This window comes from Lemur catta, chromosome 24 (assembly GCF_020740605.2).
Source record: "Lemur catta isolate mLemCat1 chromosome 24, mLemCat1.pri, whole genome shotgun sequence".
In the NCBI taxonomy this organism is placed as follows: domain Eukaryota; kingdom Metazoa; phylum Chordata; class Mammalia; order Primates; family Lemuridae; genus Lemur; species Lemur catta.
In genome coordinates, this window is record NC_059151.1 from 12,443,514 (window position 1) to 12,466,339 (window position 22,826).

The 22,826-nt window shown below is 35.8% G+C and overlaps 1 protein-coding gene across 1 annotated transcript in view; it reads right to left on the reverse strand.

The window, feature by feature from the left end:
- Nucleotides 1-22,826, reverse strand: part of EMCN (endomucin) — an 80,170-nt gene that overhangs the window by 41,025 nt on the left and 16,319 nt on the right. Inside the window, exons 2-4 of the mRNA XM_045536749.1 lie at nt 8,699-8,815; nt 2,244-2,318; nt 200-316 (exon numbers count right to left, since the gene is read on the reverse strand). Of these exons, the coding sequence (XP_045392705.1) occupies nt 200-316; nt 2,244-2,318; nt 8,699-8,815 (309 nt within the window). The remainder of the gene's footprint in view (nt 1-199; nt 317-2,243; nt 2,319-8,698; nt 8,816-22,826) is intronic.

Genomic DNA, 22,826 nt, shown 5'->3' on the forward strand with positions numbered 1-22,826 from the left:
ACACACCCATTTGTGCGGTAGTGGGACAGAATCTAACTGTAAAAAACAAGGTTGCCAAAGGGTTGTCCTATTTGGTACAGACGAGGAGAGAAAATAAGTGGGGCATGATTCGTTGGAAATTGTGAGCTGAAAAACCTTCTGAGGTTAGTCCTGGCCAACACACTAGTTTAACACATCAGCACCAATTCTCATTACTTACTCATGTGTTGGAAACTTTGTGACGTTGAGACAGCATTTGGAAGTGGAGGATTTGTCACTGTTGCATTTGTGGTGGTGGACTCATTCTTCAAGGCACCATTGGCTGTGGTCCCTAATTCTGTAAGGAGGACAAGCAGCCATCAGGGTACAACAAATCACTGGACAGTCTTATTAATATTCATATTAACATCCAATTACAACTTGAAGATTAATTGCTGAAAGTCTTCTGACCCAGATTTAGAAATATAGCATTTCAATATTTGCCTTTTGGTGATACAGTTAATTACTGTAAAGAAAGTGGAGGGACATTAGACTTTCCTATGTACCTGCTATAGGTAATCTCATTTGATCATTATAATAATCTTACGAATTAAGTCATCATTATGACCATAGTTTTATGTGGACTCAGAGAAATAATTTCCCCTCAATCATATAAATTGTAATAGGAGAGAGCTATGACCTGAATTCAAGCCTTTCTGATGCAAAAGTTAATCACTCAGTTAAACTCTGGGAAGAGGATGGCAAGGAAGTGGTAGTAGTTAAAGATGGCACCACGGTTCTCGTGCAGCCTGGGAGAGAATTTTCAAGCAGGTGGAATAGCCAGGGGAGAAGGGATAACAAGAAATAAACAGAATATACTTTGAATTATGCTTAGTTCATTTTTTTGAAGAAAGAAAAATGAACAGCAAAGAAAACGTAATCTGAGCTTTTCAAAAATAAGATTGCTATGTGATGACTTGAAATAATCTATATTTGCATAAATGTTATAAAAGCAGAATGAAAAGCTCTTCAGTCTTTTTGAAGTCCAGGATGGGGAGCATTGGGCTAGCAAAGGAATGGCAGTCATGCCATTTGGTTCATGCTTGGTGTTAGCTGGAGATGGGGGGAAAGCAGTTTAGTAGATTCCTATCATAGAGTAGGATGGAGCAAGAATTGCTGGTACCTTCCAGAAGTGCCAGTCAGCTTCCATTCTATGGTAACAAGCATCTACTCTGTAATGCAAATTCTTAGTGCAGTTGAGGAGTTCATGCTGGAGAAACTGAGAGTTTGCAACAGACTTCATAGACAGCAGATAACTATGTCTTCCTTCAGGTAAAAAGGCTTAAGGAATTGGGACACAAACAGAAGTGAAATAAATTTAAATGTAGACTACAGTGTTAACCTTGCATATGAGAAAGAATGAGTGGAAATAGCTACAAACTTTAGAGACATCTTGAAGTATTAAATCAAGAGGGAAACACTTGAGGAAAGTAAAGACATGTCTTATTGTAGCAGGAAAGCAGAAATTGATGTTCATGACACCATGGAAGTGGGAAAGTTCACCCAAGGTGCAGAAACTGCACATTTGAGAATGTAGGAACCCATCCAGAGAACAGACCTTGACTCCAACCTTCCCCTTAAATGAGGAAATAATATAGTGTAGCTGCTTTGGAAACCAGCTCCTCATAATGTTAAACGCAGCTCTGATATGATTTAGCAATTTCACGTCAAGTTATATATTTAAGAGAAATGACAAACATGGACACACAAAAACTTGTACACAAATGTTCATAGCAGCATTATTTATAATTATCAAAAAGTAGAAACAACCCAAATGTTCATCAATTAATAAATACATTAACGAAATATAGTATATTCCCACAGTGAAATATTGTTCGGATCGTAAAAAAGAATGCACTACAGATACAGGCAACAGCGTGGATGAACTTGAGAATATTATGCTAAGTGAAAGAAGCCAGATACAAAAGCTCACATATTGTATGATTCCATTTATAAGAAATGTCCAGAATAGGCAAATGTATGAAGACAGAAAGTAGGTTCGTGGTTACCAGAGACAGGGAAAGGGGAAGTGGAGAGTGATTGGTAATGGATTCAGGGTTTCCTTTCGGGGAGATGAAAATATTCTGGAATTAGATATGCGTGTTGGTGGCACAATCTTGTGAATATACTAAAAACCACTGAATTGTATACTTTAAAAGAGTGACAAGTATAGGGTGTGGATTATACATATTTAAAAGATGGTGGCAAAATGAATCATTACTCACCTTCACTTTTAACTCTTATGAATGAAGAAACTGTTGTCACCAGAGACACATTTAATATCTCACTGCTGTTTGCTCCTAGTTTGATAAGATAGATGACATTAGTATTAATTACAATCTCATCTCACTTGTCAAGGAATAAATAAAGGTAAGTCAAATCTGGAGATGGGCTGGAATCCCTCTGCAGAGGTACTGGGTAAGCCTTTGTTTTTCTTTAATTTTTCCATTTTCTAGCTTCTCTTCTCCAAAGAGGAATATAAGTATTGAATGCTTCAGTGGCCTGATTTTAAAAAAACAAAGAAAAAAACAACACATGTTTTTGTATAACAGGCCCCAAAAGCAAATTTACACTGCAGATTGATACCTGATATCTTTTTTTTTTCTTTTTTAAGACAGAGTCTCGCTCTGTTGCCCGGGCTAGAGTGCCGTGGTGTCAGGCTAGCTCACAGCAACCTCAAACTCCTGGGCTCAAGCAATCCTCCTGCCTCAGCCTCCCAAGTAGCTGGGACTACAGGCATGTGCCACCATGCCCGGCTAATTTTTTCTATATGTATTTTTAGCTGTCTATATAATCTCTTTCTATTTTTAGTAGAGACGGGGTCTCGCTCTTTCTCAGGCTGGTCTTGAACTCCTGAGCTCAAACAATCCGCCTGCCTTGGCCTCCCGGAGTGCTAGGATTACAGGCGTGAGCCACCGTGCCCAGCCGATATCTGATATCTTTAAACATGCAAAAAAATTATTGCAAAAACTCGAAACTCTAATGATTTCAAATCATTTTATTTTTCCCTTTGGGAAAAATGACTTCGTCATTAGGACCTAGGAGTATCATGCCTCTTTTTTTTTTTTTTTTCAGAATTACATTTTATTTTGTTGATTTACTTATGGCATTGAAACTTTCAAACAAAAAAAAGGTCACAAAGAAACTTGCAAACTCCTATAATTAATTTGTTCATTCACGAAACATTCTTTGAGTTCTCAGGCCCCATCCCAGACTCTTGAGGGCAATATCCAACTCTTAATCATCTTTTTAATGAGTAATATCAAGAATAATTCCTGGCATACTGTGGGCATTTAATAAGTGTTTCAAATAAGGGGGCACTCACACAAGACATAAGGATAAACAAAGGGAAAAATATCTGCCTTAAGTAGTCAGCATGACTCCAGTTTGATAGCTACTGACTATAAAAGCATTCCCGTCTTTCTTAAAACATTTTGGAATGCCCTTTTGTGATTAGGACACAGGTCCCATATTTACTAGGTGACATATATAAAATCTTGGCTCTTATATGCATGCATAGTGTACTTGGGGAGAAACTATTGGCACTGCACAATTAATCTAATGCTTTAAAACTCTAGTCCAGAGGAGAGTTTTAAAGGGTAAGTTGTCTGAAGCTGTATGCCAGAAGATTCTAAGAAACTATAAGAAGAAGGTACGACCTGTGGAGGATGGCTGGGGACAAACTTCCATGTGAGTGGTGAAGGTTTTGTCTACTACTTAATTCTCTGTTCTCACTACTTCTTAGGGAGGACAGATTATGATAGCAGTGGGAAGTGGCCGTATGATAGCAGTGGGAAGTGGCCGTCACAGGCAGATTCTGGAAATTATATCATAATGTAGAGCGTTGCTAAGCACTTATCACTTTCTAATAATCTGCCAGACTCTTATGTGGCTTTATTTTAAAAGAAGAAACCAACAAAGGAAACCTTATTCCCAAAAGTGAGATTTGAGATTTGTGCATTGCCCACTCCCACGATGCCAACATCTTAAAAGTACAGATGTGACAATATATAAATGAAACATCCCCTCTAGCCAGACAAGGTGTCTTTGCTTCCACTCCATCACCACCCTTGGGATTCTTGGTACCCATAATAGGCTGAATGGAATTTTTAAAATTACCTTATCACTATCTTTCACTGGTATATGTCTCACATACTACTTGAAAATTCAAAACATAGAAATCAATTAGGACACATATAAGGATAATAATGACTATAGAGAAAGTATCAAGCATGTGCAATTTTTTTGGAGGGGGATGAGTTCTTACTCTGTCACTCAGGCTGGTGTACAATCTTTGGGTTTTCAAAGCACTTGACCATTTCTTTATTTCAAAATATTAATTAAGCAGGTACAAATGTTTTTGATATATGGCTTGAGCCTTGACCGTTTTCTTTTATGCCCATTCTGATTGCATGTTTGATGAAGGGAAGAGATACAATAAAGGTGAGCTTAGGACTCAGTATTCAGTCAGAATTTTTCATCCAGTCTTCGCAAAACTGAAGAAGTAAATGGTTGTACATTTTTGGTGTTCCGAAACTTTTATGTGAACCATGATCTTGTGATTGTTAATGATCAGTATATATAATCATTGTAATAATATCTATAAGATAAATGGGACATGTTATTTTTATTTTTTGTTTATTTTATTTTATTTTTTCCAGCTTTAGTGAGGTACAATTGACAATTAAAAATTATATATATTTAATACATTGACTGCCACACTAGAAAAAAAATTTTTCCCTGGTGCCATGGTGTTTTATTAAAACAAAATGATGCTTTCTAATTTGTTATTTTTTATTGTTTTCTGTGCATGAGCTATATGCAATGCAATCCACACTTTTTAATTGTCAATATTAATTGTAAAAATGAGAACATCAACAAGATTTTCACAAACCAATGGCAGGGTTTTGCTTCACGTGACCTCAGGCTCAAAACTAGCCTGAGTTAAATACAACTCACATGGCAGTCAATGTGTTAACGTGTACAAGGTGGTGTTTTGATACATACATACTTTGTGAAATTATCACCACAGTAAAGCTAATTAACATATTCATCACCTCACACAGTTAGTAATTTTATGTTGAGACCAAGGACACTATTTTAGATTATTAATACATGAATATTCACATTCAAATATGAATAAGCTTTCTACATAAAACTTATAGTGAAATTTTCCTTATGTGCTAGATATGTTAAAATTCTTAAGTATAAATGCATATTTATTATTGCAAGAGTAAAAGTTTCAGTAACTAATGATAACTGATTTCTGTTAATTTTATGTGCAAAAGCAATGATTATATACTTTTAAGTAATTATAGAAATAGACTGAAGTTAATATATTAAGAGAATGCTGTGTCTATTTATCTTTAAGGATATTATATCATTTTGAGCCAACAAATATTTATAAAAGATTAAATCATTAGAATATCATAATTCTACTCTTTGTAAAGTTGTTTAGTAAACTAGCATTCATACAATTTTCCAAAATAAGCTTTTAGAACTGTGTTAAATTCTATTTAGACCATAAGTGTTCCACAAAAACATCTAATTTGTAAACATTTCATATTTTATTAGGATAAACTGAAAGCAAAATGTCAACCTTACTACTTCAAAATTCTATGAAAAGAAGAAACCAAAAATTTATACGCAAAGATGTCCCAGGTATATCATTTCCAATTCAAACTTAACAAGGAAGAGAAAGACAATGGATAAAAAGAGAAAGGCTATGGCGAAAAATGAGGTACTCAAACCCATTTTTTCTGACTAATCACACCAGAAAATTTCCAAGAATGCTTTTTAAAAAGTCTGTATGTTATGGTTTTACCTAGTCAGTTTCTACCTAGAGGATCTGCAACCTAGACATCACCATATCTAGAACCCCAAGTGAGACAGATGGCCAAAAACATCTGGTTCCTCTGTTGATCTCAGGTGACATTAAATTGTGTATTTAGTACTAGAAATGTTTAGTATCAGAGCTGAGAAGTTTTTATTCCTGCATTATAATTCAACTCATTAAAAATTGACTACTAAATGCTTTTAAAATTGAGCTGAATAATAGTCACATTTAAAAAATAAAATTTTAGGTTCACTTTTGTATACTAGAAATTCACTTTCTATTTGATAATGACCAAATGTAGATTTTTAACTCTGACCATTTGGCCTTTGCACAAAATGTGCAGCGCATTTGGTGTGTACCTAGGAAAAGATCAAGTCCCATCTCTCTAATTGGGTAAACCTCTGAGCATGAGCCCTGCTCCTGGCAAAGCTTTATCAATTACTTCTGCCACTTCAGTGGCTATCTCGCTGCAAGAAGAATTCTCATCTCAGCTGCACATTTTCCACTTTTCTGATGATAGAATTTCTGCCATTGGCAAGAGGAAGAAAATTTATGTGATTTAGCTGGACACAAGCACTATTAAACCAACTGGTTTTGACCTATAAACAAAGAAAATCCGATTGGGAAGCCTTAAAATGAAGACAAAGAAGCTTCCCCATGTCATTTTTTTTTTTCAGTAAATACTTTCTTTGTGGCTAAGAGAAACATATTAGCCATGAGGAAGAGGGAATAAGGAACTCCTTCCCTACAGACAAATATTTTTTGTTTTTGTTTTTGATATTATCGTGTAATTTAAAATGGTTATTCTGGAATATGGAACGATGTCAAAAACTCCCCCAAATTTAAACCCCTTGGGTCTGAATTTAGGAAGTCAAATACACTGATACATTGCTTAGAACATGAGAACTCGAGACAAACTTTCCACTGTCTTCATTGCTGTGTATTCATTGTATTGCCTTTAGGAGAACAGGCAATATCCAGTATACATAGTTCAACCCACCTACACCCTTAATACACAAATGGTGATGAGGTCAGCCAGAAGAAAAAGGCTTATTGCCTCTGCTTGGCCTACCCACCATGCCGTACTGTCTGTTTCTCATACTGTATGCAAGCAAGCGTAAGATCCTGCCTCCCCACTGCACCTGCCATCCACTGCTCTTTCCCGGCAGGTCGCATTGGAGACCCCAGAATGGACTTCCTTCCTTCCCTCACTTCCCCTCCCACTGACAGATTCCTGGTTACTAGATTTTTAACCCTGAAAACTTATCTAAATACATAATAGATGATAGGTATTATAATAGGTGTTATTATTGACTTGGAGGGCTTTGTAATGGCATTGTAGCTTTGTAATAAATTGTCTATACAGTTTCACAGGCATGTTTAACATGTAGAGATGAAAGGGCATGAAGTCTGGATTCCCTTCAAAATACTTTGACAACTAAATAAAAAGAGAGAGAGAAGAGAAAAAGAAAGAAGGCAGGAAGGAGAAAGAAAAAGAAAAATGAAGCAAATGTGGTAAAATGTAGATAAATGTTGATTTGGGGAAATGGATATATGGAGATTAATGACAGTATTCTCCGCTTTTGGGTACATTTGAACGTTTTTATAATAAAAATTAATGAAAAGGAAAACTTCTCTGGCCTATTACGGTTTTTACAACTGAACGTGAATAATTTAAAACTCATCTGGACAACTTTTGAAAAATACAGACCAGAGTTTAATTTCTGTTAAGTGAGTAATATAAATCAGTGAAAATGTCCATAAAAAGAATATATGTGTATGTGTGTGTGTATATGCATGTATAAGCTCAAGCTTTCTATTTACTGGTTTCAGAGAAGGGTTCTTTGATGTCCTACTACAAGAGCCACTGGTAATTAAAGTTGCTAGAAATGGTTTGGTTTCATCTTAGAATCAAACATTGCAGAAATGCTGGAAAATGATCAGATACCCTTTATCTCTGAGAATCATTGCCCCATTAAACCCCACTAAACTAGCCCTCACTGGTTCTCTGCATGTGTTTGACTTTGGTCTTAGAATGAAAATTAAGGGGATAAAAGAGAGGTAAGAAAAGACATCAGTAGGAAGTTCAGTCATCCATTCATCAGGGTGTGTGATTTTCTGGTCTTTCCATAACCTTAGCTTTCTAACCAGAGTTTCTGCTCATAGGCGATCAACCAACAATTCTGTTTGTCTCTTCCATGCATTACTGTACCTGAATAACATGCCTCATTTTGTGTGTGTCGCAGAATGGGCAATGCAGTATGGATTGCCCTGATAACCTCTTAGATTTTTCATAGAAAGATTCTAATGGCTTTTTAAATGTTTGTGGATAGTAATCCTCTTTAACATCCATCCAGAAAACATGACACAGTTGTTGTCACTCAATCCAGTAACAATAATGGTGACATTGCGACTGAAACCTACCAATTAAATCTATTGTCAGCACAATGCAACCAACAAAATCAGTCTGTTATTAATACCGTTTCACCTTGTCGGCTGTGCTGCTTACGTGGAGAACTGGAATATTTGGAAAGACAGTTTTATGACTTGGAACATGGTAATTTTTTTCTTCTCTAAAAATAAACTTTGTTTATGGAACTGTCACAATAGCATCATTCTCAAACAGGAAATGATCCAGAAGAATACCGTTAGAGAAGCCCGCTGAGATCTCAGGGTTTTCCATGCAACCCAAAATAACACATGAATTTCAAAATAGTGAAATGGTATGGACCTTTATAACAACCACATATAAGATCCCAAATTATTTTCCTGTTACTAAATTATATAAACACTACTAATTTTGTTTGTTAAAATTAACAATATTCTACTAAGAGTTAATCTTACCTTTAGGAGATGTTGATGTGATAACAGTATTTGGTAATGGTGCTGTGCTTGGTGTTGGTGTAAATGTTATTGTTGTAGAATTCGTTGATGGTAACTTAGGAGTAGCAGGTATAACATCTGGAAAAAAGTAAATTATGTTAAAACAATTGCATTAACATTTGCATTTATTTTGCCAGTCAATAGACTGGTATATATAAACAAAGCTCTATCTATCTATTTATCTATCTATCTATCATCTATCTATCTAACCAGCTATCTTTCTAGCTATAGTTCTGCTAATGCAGTCGGTAGAGTGTAGATTTGGAGCTCATTTTCCATTGTAGTGAGTCCATCCTGAGCTCTGGATTCTTTCACTAATTCTACCTGCTTCTCCTCAATGCCGTGAATTTTCAAGATGGCTGGCAGGAGCATTTTATGTTCCAAAACTATACAATTTCTGAGAAAACAAATGAGAAATTGATATGTAAATTTGAAATTTAATAATATTTTTAAGCCAACTAAACTAACCTTGTCAGATGAAATAATTAAATGGGCATTCTCTGGGCAGTGATGTTTTACTAAATATTTTTATAGCACACTGAAGTTATAAAGTAGTAAAATGTCAATATCAGTATATATCTTCTTAATATAAAGCACTCTGTATATGTATACTATATATAAAGTATAAAATATAAAAATATTACACATATATAGATAAATTCCAAAGAAAGATAATAACCTTTAAGAAATTCAACAATTGCAATATGTTTAAATTTTTGTCAATGGAGCTACCACAAATCCACATTGTCAAGTTGTTTATTTTCTCTAAACTGTAACAGTATTTGGGCAACCAAAGGCACACAAATGAAGATAATATATTGTGATCCATATTATATATTTCTTTTTAATAAGAATTCTTAAAACTTCCACTTAAATATATTAGGGAATAGGTCTTCTATAATAGTCAAAGTTGGCAAAATCATCACTTCATTGTTATTTTTCAAAGTGAAGTATGTAGAACTTAACTCTTGGTGTTCTATGAAAAGATTTACTTCACATAAAATTATTGTAATTTATTAGCATTTATATAATCTTTTTAATCCTGTATTTTATTGGTCTCATCTCTGGATATTCACTGTTATGTTAAGGATCAAAATACAGAAAGCATCTACAAAAGATCTGGAAAAAGGATTCATATCTATGGTAGGCATTGTTTTTTCTGTTGTTACTTGGTCAGCATAGAGTATATATAGTATAGTATAGAATAGTTAAGAGGATGGACTTTGAACAATGAAGGCTTATGTTCGAATCCCAGTCAACTTGGGTATGTCCTTATAGTATATATATGTCATTAGTATGACTTCTCAAATTTACATTACACTCAAAATTCTCCTCTTGAATCTGAGAAAAACCAATAATCTGGCATGTCCTTGAAATGCAGTATCTCACACATCATGAAATAGACTGTATTTGCTGTTTAATTTTATAGCCTTGAGGTGTTTGGGAAGTGTTAGCTCTTAGCATTGACTTTGCTAATAGTACACAAAAATTGACTGATGTGTTCAGCATGCAGAGATGTGTTCAGCACACAATGAGATGACAGAAGTGCATTTTCACAGGCTTTATGGAAGTCAAGTCAAAAGCTTTTTTCACCTCTGGAGCTAAACTTCACACCCTTGGTTTTACCTCTTCCAACACCCCAACAATTCAGCAGGGAGCAGGCACGTAGCCTGTGGAAGGTTATCTTTTTTCTACTAGTCATTTTGTTTTAGCTATCTTTCTTTTGGTTCTAGATTCCATAATGTAACACTAATTTCTAAGTTTATCATGAAGTTGAAGAAATTATTCAAAGTATACCACTTAGGCTTGAAAATTCACCTGTAAATAGGTTGAATGATCCTCATCTGTTGACTTCCTAAATAATAACAGTGACTACTTCTGAGCATAATCAACATCTCCAGAGATGTTTTTCTGCCTCCATTCTTCTTGCCTGCCTTCCTTCCTTCCTTCCTTCCCTCCTTTCTTCCTTCCTTCCTCAATATTTGCTGAGGAACTATGGATATGAAAATCATGATTAGATACAGTAAAAGACTCTATGATGTACCACATGGTACCACCCTTGAGTAACTTTCTATCTGGCAGGGAACATGCAGAATAAATATGCACAACAAATAAAAAGGATATTCTGTATGGGTTGTATGCACCCATGTTTTTCAAACTGCAGGTTGTGATACAATGAAAGGGCAATTAAATCTCTTTAGTAGATTGTAGTCAGAGCTTTTTCCAAATAAAAAAGAAAAAGAGACAATATAAGAGTGGTATTGCAAATAACAGGGTAAGTGTTGTTTTATGAAGCTTTGGTATGGGGGTGTGTATAAGTCTAGATGAAATGTGTGCCAATGCAAAATATATTTCTTATTGTGATTCCACTCAAAAATTTGAAAGCTGCTGGGCAAACAATAAACGGAACAAGAGTTTATATGATAAAAGACAACCACCCTTCTGGCCTGAGCAAGGAATATTTCAGGAGAGATTTGACATAGGAACTAGAGAGTAAGCAGAGTGGAAAGGGCATGAGAAAAAGCTCTGGACTGGGGAAATGAGAAGTATTTCAGAGGAATGCAGACAGCTCTATTTAGATGGATTGCAGTGAGCTACGAAAGGACATAGTGGACAATGTCTGGAAAAATGCTGGAGGCCATACTGTAGAGGCCATGAACACCAAGCCCTGGACTTTGCATTTTATTTAATCCACTAGAGAGCCATTGAAAGTGCCCAAATAGGAATTCCACTGAAGGAAAAACCACGGGAAATGGGTGGGGCAGAGAATGAGAAGACACCAGTTGGATGGAGCTGCAAAAACCCCTGTTTTTATATTAATGTCCTCTGCCCACTTGAAGTCATCGTGTGATATCAATGAGTTCACATCTATAAAAGACTTGATACAAACTACAAGTCAGCAAATTTCTAAAGACTGAGATGTGCTGTAAGGCTTTTCATCCTTGCTATCCTTAAGCATATTTGACCAGTGATTTCTCCTGAGTAAAACTTCAATCCATTAGTACTCAATAATACCTCCATTATTAGTTCTTTGGATGGTTTAATAAACAGCGTGTTCTCTTTTGGCAAGGGCTGACAGTTCCTAAGAGTGTTGAGTGTACCATGGGCCAGGTTCAATGTAATCCCTTTCTGTGGGTTATCTAATTTAATCCCGACAAAGACAGTAAGAGGCCCATACTCTTATGATCACCAATTTATGGATGGAAACACTGAAGCTCACAAAGGATAAACAGCTCACCCACATTACACACCGTAAGCGATATAATTGGAATTTTAACTCAGACAGCCTTGACTCCGGAGAATATATTCATTCTTTCTTTCTTTTTTATGTTTTTATTCTTATTTCAGCATATTGTGGGGGTACAAAAGTTTAGGTTACGTATATTGCCCTTGCCTCCCCCCGCCCAAGTCAGAGCTTCAAGTGTGTCCATCCCCTAGACAGTGTGCGTCGCACTCTTTATGTATGTATACACCCATCCCCTCCCCCCCACCCCCCGACATCTGCCCGACACCTGATCAATGTTATTCCTAAATGTGCTCTTAGGTGACGATCAGTGAAACCAATTTGATGGTGAGTACATGTGGTGCTTATTTTTCCATTCTTGGGATACTTCACCTAGTAGAATGGGTTCCAGCTCTATCCAGGAAAATACAAGAGGTGCTATACCACCATCGTTTCTTAGAGCTGAGTAGCACTCCATGACACATCTGGCCACGAGAAGGTGGGGCTATGCAAAGCTACACACCCTGCTGCACCTGCCCTGCGCCTGTGACAGGAAGTGACCACACACACAGAAATGTTTTGCCCTTATGTACCTATAATGAGGAAATAGACAAAATATCTCACTTTTTCCCTTAAAAAATAACAAACATTTAATGTGTCACATATACATGTATGTGTATGTACACATACACACATAAATGTTTTCATATTAGACCCAGAGCTTCAAAGGAAATTTCTCATCGACTAAAACTATTTAGATTTGAAAAATAAAAATAGAGTTTTATTCAGATTGAAAAATTCTGCAACTGCGAACTTTCTCTTATGATGTGGTGGAAAAGAATTATTCCCTCTGACTTCCATGGTGGAAGGTTTTCTTGATCATGATGCAAGTAACCAGCAGATACGCTTTTACTGCAGTAGCTGTAGATTCCTTCCAGGTTTGATTTGATTTCCTAATAAACTATTGAGAGAAATGCCTTATTCTGAAGTATTTTCTCTTCACAGGATATGATGAAATACTGTTTTTTTTTCTCTGTATGTCCAAAGTGATTAAAGATAAATTGAACAAGGCAACCTGAGGCTCATGACTTTGTTTGTGCCAAATCCAATAGTGCTGCTCTTGGGATGTTGTAAGAGAAACAGATGGCATTTTGTCCCGATTCTACCCCATCCCTGGACACCCAGACTCAGAGAGCTCAAGGGTATTGTGATTTACTAGTTTCCTGTACCATGAAAGGTTGAAGCATTATCTGGATATTAACAAAATAACTACTCTAATTATAAAAGTTCTATGATAGATTTGTGCCAAAGTATTTCCATAGATCCTGAAATAGTTCTGTGTTCTCTGAAGTTCAAAATAGAAAATTCCCAACTGTTCCCATATGATACCGTACAGGAGCTTTCGTGTGCACTTGCTTTTCTTGTCTGAGAATTCAGCTCATGGCTGGAAACCAACTAGATTTTCTCCTGTTTTCAAATGATCAAGTCATCTACTCTTTGTAATTACAACGCATGTTTAAAAAGAATCACACATGCTTCATAATTACATTTCTAGGTAACTCACAAAATAGTCAATAAAAGTTAGCATTTTATCCTTCCTCATAATGAGCAGAGCTCTCTCCAATTCTCTCTCCTCTTCTGAGCAGTAGGTCATCTCTCCTCTGCATCTTCTGAGCAGTAGGTCATCAACGTCTAAAATCCAGTAGAAATCCACAGCTAAAGAAGATAGATCTTGCTTCTCCTATCTCAACACAAACACTGAATGACAGTAACTTAGAATTCTAGGATGACTGGAGACCTGCAAAGAACTTTTTTCATGTCCTAATGTAAACACAATCGTTGCATTTTCGAGCTTATATTATAGCATGTATGAGTTTAAGGTAGTTTCTAAAGATCATAGCACCAATTAGCAAAAAAATTCCCTTGATTTCCATTTTACTACTCTTTCCTATATGATATATAAGAATCTGATTTGTTTCTAATTCTACTATTTGGGAGTATTAAATGCACCTGCTCTCTGAACTATCTCTGAGAAAATATTGACTTTGCCAGTTTTATCCATGAGCAAAATTTCATAAGAAAGGTTTAAACTCTTTAAGAAAACAAAAGAGTGATTTCTTCAGAAATATGTAATTACCATAATAGAAACTTCTAATTACCAAATGGTCTTATAAACCCTCAATGTATAATTATTAGGTAATATCTTCATAATCTAGATCAATTAATCTATGGAATTGGTGAGACAATGTTATTTCTCAATAGCTTACAATTTATTATCTCTACAAAATTCGTATTGTCATCACATGTTACCTTCCACCCACTCTCATTCCCTCAAGCCTTTAAAACATTTTTAAAAATTTTATCTTAAAGCAATTGCCAATTTTTCAGCTATGATTTTGCAGATGCTTATTTCCTTATGGATGTCAGTGTACAATAAATCTAGATCTACTTCTTAAGCTTGCGTATAATGGCAATGCATAAATTGGCTTCTTACAAGTGGTGGGAGGATCCTTTTTCATACTAATTTGTCCGTAACTGCTAGCATTATAATTTTTATTGTTTGACTGATAAATATGATACACGTACTTTGTTAGTAAATGACCACTAGTGCAGTCTAATTCAAAAATTTCAATTTTCTCTCACATGTTAAACAGATATTTTAAAATGTTTATATTTAAATACATATTTACATATAAATATAATAAAATATATAGAATGAATAAATGCAAATAAAACAGGGTACTATTTTCCAAATTCCCATCAAAACAATCTTCATTTTATGGCACCAACTTTTTTCTTTTCAATTTCATAACAACACATATTTGCAGAAATGTTGATCCTTCTCTTTTGACATAAGAGAGGTCACTTTGGTTCACTGCCAATCAAATCAAATGCAGCTATTTTTTTTTTCACTTAAAAGAAAGACATTATTATGAAACAATGCAGCCCTCATGATTTCTTCTATTTGCATTGATCCAAAAATTTTATAATATTCCATAGGAAATGTATAAGTAACTCACTAAATAAGTTATTTGCCTTGATAAATACTTATTAAGCATCTATTTCAACAGGTGCTAAGAAAAATTTTAAAATGTGTGTTTTTCCTAGAGGAACTTAGAGTTTTTTTAAAAATACTCAAGCTACGTGTATATATTCACATATATATATGTGAAATGACTACAAGATTATGCTTGTAGTTGTGTTGTATAAAAATGATGTTTTATAGTTAGTGCTATGCATGTCTGATTCTACACAACCTTAAGTGAAACAAAAGTAAGGTCATTTCTATCCATGTGTCTGGGATAATCAGAAAAAATTTCTTGGAAGAGATTGCAAGAGGAATCAGATAATCAAACCCACAAGGGAAAAAAATTCATATGCAAACAGAAAAGGGAAATCAATAGTTCCAAATAAAACAGAGGCCATATAATATAGGCCTGAAAAGCAAAATGGATGATTGTCCACATTTATAAGCATAATATTCTGGGGGAGGAAAACAGGAATGAAAATATCGGAGCTAGTGGCAACTCCTGCAAAAGATTGCAAATGTAAAGTGCATTCTCAATTCAAGCTAAAAAGTGTTGTAGCAAGCATAGAAATTTTGGTAATAAATTTCCTATGTGGAATGACTTTGGGGGATGAGGACCAAGAAAATCTCATCTCTCACAGAGAGAAAAGTATTCAGCGGGGCGGGAGAAGGCCGCACCTGAAGGAGGAATCTCCTCAGGTTGTCGCCGTCTGTGAGGCGGGGTGGCAGTGCCAAGCCCGGCAGGCTCCGCGCGTGGACAGGTGTCCCGGCCACCTGGCCCCTCTGCGGAGAACAGGGAGGCAGCATTCCAGGGGCGAGTTTGTCAAACAGAAAACAACAATATCTGCAAAATGGACCCAAGAATCTACATTCTGGCTGACAAATGGAGGGGGTCATGTTTGAAATTCGGGGGCCATATGGTTATTTTGCTTTCACAGACTGATGATTCTTTCAAGATCATATTCCATAATAAGGAGATATCTTCAGATTGTGGACTTTATTAAAAGGAGACATTTTATATATTGTAGCCAATTTGGGGAATTTCAACTCTTTGAGGCAAAAAATAAAACAGTCAAAGGTTATATTTTCTATTTATGAAGGTGGGAGTGGAAGGGAAAAGGAAGAATCTGGCCATATTCCTAGGCTCTCAGACAACTGCCCCAAGATCCCTTCCCTCCTACAGTTCCCTGACTCCAGAGAAGAACTGTGGTTGTGCAGCTCAAAAGATGCCAGAATCTTCCAAGGAAACAAGATGCTGGGCTCAGCATGCCCTTGTAGGCACCAACAAACTTTGCAAGCAAGTCTCTTGGGTCCATCTCATGACTTGAGAAAGGGGATCAGCTTGGGTGCCTTCTGAGTCCTGGGGGGAGCAGCACTGTGTTGTCCCTTCTCTGAGCCCCCCCATGGGGGAGGCCATAGTAGGGGACAGTGCGCTTCCTATTCTCTCTCCAAATGACACCTTCATTTTCCTCTGAACTTGGAATGTAGCCACTTTAAATCTTGAGTCTGAAACTACAGGCCCTCCTGCGCATTTCTTCAGAAACATGGATCATCCGTCCCACCGGACACTTTTCACTAGCAGATCACATTAATCTAGAACAGTGACTTACACACGGGGAAAAACATGAAGGAAAGTAGAAGAAAAATTCAGACCTGGCAGCTCTGACTCACCTCTCTGGACCTCGGTTTCTTCATCTATGCAAAGGGCCTGCTGGACGATGTCTCTTCAACTATGAAACTAGTGTCTCTAAGATTAAGTTCCAATGTAAATATCCATTATGGTGAATCGTAAAGGATCAGTTGCATTTATGCATACCAAGAGGAGGCTTGTACTTCAGCAGTGACACGTCATTGCTTTATGGAGTTATTATCTTGTTACCTGGGAAAAATATGTGCCCAGAAAAGAACTGTCCATTTTAAGGGTCAAAGCTAACCATATTCATTTGCAATCTGATAGTATTACTTAGACCATATATATTTCCTTTTAGTGTGTTGGTCTACCCAGAACCAGAGAAAATGTTAAAGTTTGAAACAGATATTTTCGAATACTTAGTTTTGGAATTTCCTTTTCAATATAGAAGAGAAAGTATAATAAATTGAAGTTTTGTGTAGATAAATTAATTCCTACATGAATGAACAGAGCCCATATTCAGTACGCTGTCAATTCTCTCTCACAGTGTAGTGTGTGTACCTTCCTATCTATATTTAATTAGTGACAACTAACTATCTATAAATAGCCTCCAGTATTGCATTTGAAGTTAAAAAGTGGTATTTGACTGACTGTGAGATGTCTTACTTCTCATATAATATACTCCTATTTTTGTTTTCTCTAAATGTAAAGAAATGCTATCTTACTGGTTTAAAATAGTCTTTAATTTATATCAGTTGAAAGACCAGTTTTAGGTATAAAGAGGCATAATTTTTGAAAAGCACTTCTTAGAATGTATTCCCATTGCTGAGCAACACATTACTGTACAAGAGTTCCCTTTTCTTCACATCCTTGCCAGCATTTAGCTTTTTTCTTTTTGATAATAGCCATTTTGTCAGGTGTCAGGTGGTATCTCGTTGTGCTGTTAATTTGTATTTTTTAATGTTAGTGAAGTTGAGGATTTTTTCATATGTCTGTTGGACGTTTGTATGTCTTCTTTTGAGAAATGTCTACTCGGGTCCCTTGCCCATTTTTTTTTAACTGGATTATTTATTTTCTTGCCACAGAGTTGTTTGAGTTTCTTGAATATTTTGAATATTAACTTCTTGTCATATCTATGACTTGCAAATATTTTCTCCCAATCACTAGGTTGTTTCCTTTGATGTTCAGAAGCTTTTTATCTTTATATAATCACATTTGTGTGTTTTTGCTTTCATTGCCTGAATTTTTGGGGTCAAATCTAAAAAATGGTTTCCTAAACCACTGATGCATAGTTTTGCCCTTATGTTTTCTTCTAGTAGTTTTATAGTTTCAGGTCTGATGTTTAAGCCTTTTATTCATTTTGGGTTGAGTTTTTTATATGGTGTAAGATAAGGGTCTAATTTCACTCTTTCATATGTGGTTATCCAGTATCATCTACTGAAGATACTGTCTTTTTCCCAATGCGTATACTTGGCACCTTTGTTGAAAATCAATTGCTTGTACGTATGTGGGTTCATTTCTGGGCTCTTTATTCTGTTCCGTTGGTTGATGAGTCTATTTTTTATGCCAATACCATGCTGTTTTAATTACTATAGTTTTGCCATGGAGCTAGCTACACCACATGTTGGAGTTTAACAGTGCTCTGCATGAGCTCAAAGTCCCTCCCTAAACCCTGCCCAGAGAGGGAGATGACCTCTGTGTCAAATTTCAACATAGAGCAGGAGCTAAATCTGCCACACCTGGAAATTGAAATAGTGCTCAGCCCAGCCTTAAAGCCCACTCCCAGGCCCCACACAGGCAGGGAGATAAACCTCAGCTGTGAGTTTCTACTGAGCCAGGCAGCTGGTGCTATCCATCCCAATCAGCAACTCTACCTCACCTTGGGGCTCCTCTTGCAACACTGTTCAACTCTTAAACTTAATGGTGGTTCCACCTGGCTGAAGAATACACCGTGCAGCCCAGCTCCATCTGCGGGATTGCAGTGCCTACCTAGCAGCTCAGCCTGAGTGCAGAGCCCAGCCAGCTGCCACACCGAAAATCAGAGCAAAGCAACAGCCCACCCATCTGGAGAACCCAGAAGCAAACTCCATCTGATGGGTTATTACTGGCAGGCACATCTAAAATCACAGGCTAGACTAAATAGGAAAGGTCTATTCCTGCCAAAAAACCCTGTGAAAGCCAAAAATGGTGCTGTTTTCTGAAAAGCACAGACATCAATGCAAGGACACAAGGATCACAAAGACTTAGGAAATCATGACACCTCTAAAAGAAACTAACAAAACTCCAACGATGGGCCCTAAAGAAAGGGGATCTATGAAATGACCAAAAAAAAAAAAAAAAAAAAGAATTCAGAATAATTCTCTTAAAAAGTTCAGTGAACTGTAAGAATATACAAATTAAAAATGTTAAATAAAATATGAACAATACATGTGTGGCTTAAACAAAATATATGAACAAAATGAGAAGTATGACAAAGAAATAGAAGTAATTTTAAAAACCAAATCGAAATTCTAACAATGAAGAATACAATGATTGAACTGAAAAATGCAATACAAAGCTTTAGCAGCAAGCTCAATCAAGCTGAAGAAAAAAATCAGTGAGCTTGCAGACAGAACATTGAAATTATTCAATCAGAGGAGCAAAAAGGAAAAAGAATGAAAAATAATATTAAAAATCCCACAGGAATTATAGGACTCTATCAAGAGATCTGACATATGCATAACAAAAATTCAAGAGTGAGAAGAAAAAGAAAAAGAGCTGGAAAACCTATTTAAAGAAATAATGGCTGAAGACTTTCCTTATCTGAGGAAAAATGCCAATATCCAGATACAGGAAGTGCAGAGATCTCCAATCAAATTCAATCCAAATAGGAGTGCACCAAGACATACAACAATCAATTACTTAAAATCAAAGACAAAAAACTCTGGGAGCAGCACAGTTGAGATGCAGGTTTTACCTGTTGCAGTTCTGTGGCCCCTGCATTGATTGTTACCATGTTGTACACACTGGACTGCTGGGATCTGCAGTTTTTACCAGGGATCTTTGAATCCATATTCACACTAAATATTGTTTGTATACTGATAAAGTGAGTCACACATATTTGCTACTATTTTGAAATATCTATAGCTTCCGTTGTGATTAATAAGATATAAAATTTAAGAAACTGATAAATATTTAGTAGCATTTTATTTCCGCTTCCTCAATTGGTGGGTACAATCATTATCTTACTAAGAGGGGTAGTTGCACAATTTTTTCCATGTAAATGAGGTATTTATCTGCTAAAAGTTGGCGGACTACTCCCTGTGGATCTTCAATTAGTATATAAATACCAGTCAAGTTTAGTTAATTTTGCTCAAAGCTTCATATAGGACTGAACTAGAATTTGAAATTTTTTCTTACTCATTCCCTGCAAATAGTCAGGGACTGTCTTCAAACACCTGTGACTCATACTTTATAATTCAAAACAAACAAGCAAATACCTACAGAGCAGGGGAATTACAGCCCTTTGGTTTCAGTATATACCAGTTCTAAGTGCTGGGACAAAAGCATGTATTTTTTTCTCTGAAACTGTTCCCCAACAGTTTCTCCACGTTGGAAATGGAAAAACTGCTCTCAGCCACATGCTTAGCAGGAGCCCATCACGTATTTGTCCAAGAACAAAGAAGGATTCATGACTGTCTACTTTGTGATTTTAGAGACTAGCGTTTATGCGGTAGATTTTGAACCATTTCATTAGCATGCCATCAAAGGAGGGGAGGTTAATTAAATTTAACATATTTAAAAATAACTCTGCATGTTGTGGGACAGATGTAGCCTTTGGAAAAAGAAAGAGCCTACACCAAACAGAACAACAGATTTTTGTATTTAGTACTAAGCAACAGACACATTTCCAGAATGTGCTCTCAAAGCCTGGGTGGGAAGTGTCTGCTCTGCTGGTGGGGGGAGAAATCAGGAAATCCATACTTAAAGAGGAGAGCAAGAAGTAAGCAGTATATTTTTGGTTTCCAATCAACTCAAACGTGCCTTATTATTTAAAAGTAATACCCTGTTGTATGATATTGTTCAATTTTAACAAGGAAAATGAAGCACTCCAAAATCCCTTCCCAAATGCCAAGACAAAAACTAAGATGGAAAAGGCACTCATTGAGAACACATGGTCAGGTGTACTCTTGCAAGAGGTAATTTTGGAAATTTTAAAGGATGTCCAGAACTGAGTGTGAGAGCAAGGGCTGGAGAGAACTGAATTGCTCTGCTGGAGAAAATGAAAAAATTTCTTATTTTTTTACCCTGAGGGTGTGAAGGAAGAGAAGAGAGAAAAGGTTGAGAAAGATGGAGCATCTAAAGGACTTTTAAGAACAGGGAAACCAAAACTCCTCCTTTGCATCACTTTGATGTAAACCTTCCTTCCTTCACTAAAATCTGCAAATACCTATGAAGACAATCAGTTATGTGGATTTTTCTGGGCATGCATGAAGGAAAGGGGGACTACATTTTTGTTGTTGCTAATGCAGAGTTCTTAAAAGTGTCATCAGACACCACAAAAAGAACAACATTTGATGGATGCAGGAAGTTGGAAAGAAAGGTGAACGTGAGAACTTAATCTTCCCTCTGCCACATGGGATATGCAGAAATCTGGGCATTGGGCTTTTACCCAGAGCATAGAATAAGTCTTCAATTTGAACAGGTTTTTATATTAAAGGGTGGCAATACCTGCATAATATTTGAGTTACATAAAAGGTTTCTTATTTCATTAAGTGCTTTTTACTAGACCCAGAATCAAATCTGCTGAGTCACAATACTGAGTTTGCCAAGCAAAGGATAACTGTAAATTTATTCTACAGTAAATTATTCCAAGCCATATTGGCTACAAATTGGTTGCTGTACAAATATAGCAGGATAGATAATCAGAACAAATAAGATTCTGCAGCTATGGAATCAGCATTTCAAAGCAGCAGCAATAATTACTTAAATCTGAGATATCACCAGTGTTGAGTAATAAAGTCTTTTCTAAATGTGGAAGCTACCATCAGATCCAAGCTAAGATTTGTAAACTGATTTATTTCTGGTTTTGAGCACAAATTCATGCCAGAACAATTTACTTTCTTGATGGAGAGAGATAAAAATAAGAGAAAACAAATAGATGTAATCTCACATTATTATCCATATATAATGAATTTCTTTTATCCAGGTCTAAGAAATATGGTGCTCTGCACTTTAGATCCATTAAGTAAAATATATTAAGAATAATTAATTTTCAAACAATTTTAATAGATAATATTAACATTTATCTGTGTATATTCAGCTATTAGCGCAGTACTTGACATTAGGCCCTTAATAAATGTTTTTTAAATGCTAACTCTAAGTAAGTTTTTCCTGAATAGCCAGAAACTTCAAAATATTGCAATTATTCTATTATTTTAAATAGAATTTCCACTTGCTAAAAATAGAAGAGTAAAAAATTGTGTTGACTTTATATTAAACATATGATTTACCATTGAAACTTCATGTTGAAAGAAAATTTCTGGCTTTAAATTTGTTTGCAAATCATTATTTCTTACACACAATTACTATTTGTAAACACACCTTTGCACTTTTGTGACCTTAATTGAGTTGAATGCTGGATAAATTTAGGTTATGGTTTTTGTTTTTCCTAATAGAGGGGCTTGTTAAAATATGGGAAGAATTCAAGGGGCATCTTTTGTGTTCTTAGCATTTTCGTCTCTCTAGTGAGGCTCTGTAACATTTGAAAACATTATTCTTTATTTCCTCCCGGGTGATAAAAGTTGAAGTAAAATGTTTTTGATACGTTCAGAAGAGTCATTTACCAGCTACCAAAGTGTCCTCAAAGCTCTTGTCCATTTTAGCATCTTCCTAGCAAGAAAAAAAAAAAGAACTGGCAAAGAGAAATGCCAAACGTGGCATTTCACTTTCGCTATTGTGTCTTTTGATAAATAATTAATTCTAATGCAATCAAATGTATGTCTTTTCTTTTATGGTTAGTGTTTTTGTATATTTTCCTAGAATAAAGTTATAAAGATATTCTCTTGTATTTTCTGCTTAAAGTTTTAAAGATTTACATCCTACATTTAAGTCAACAATTCACATGGAATTGGCTTTGGTATGTAGTGTTACACAGGAATCTAATTTAATTTTTTTACATATATGTATATACAGATACACACAACACATTTTGTTAATTCATTCATGA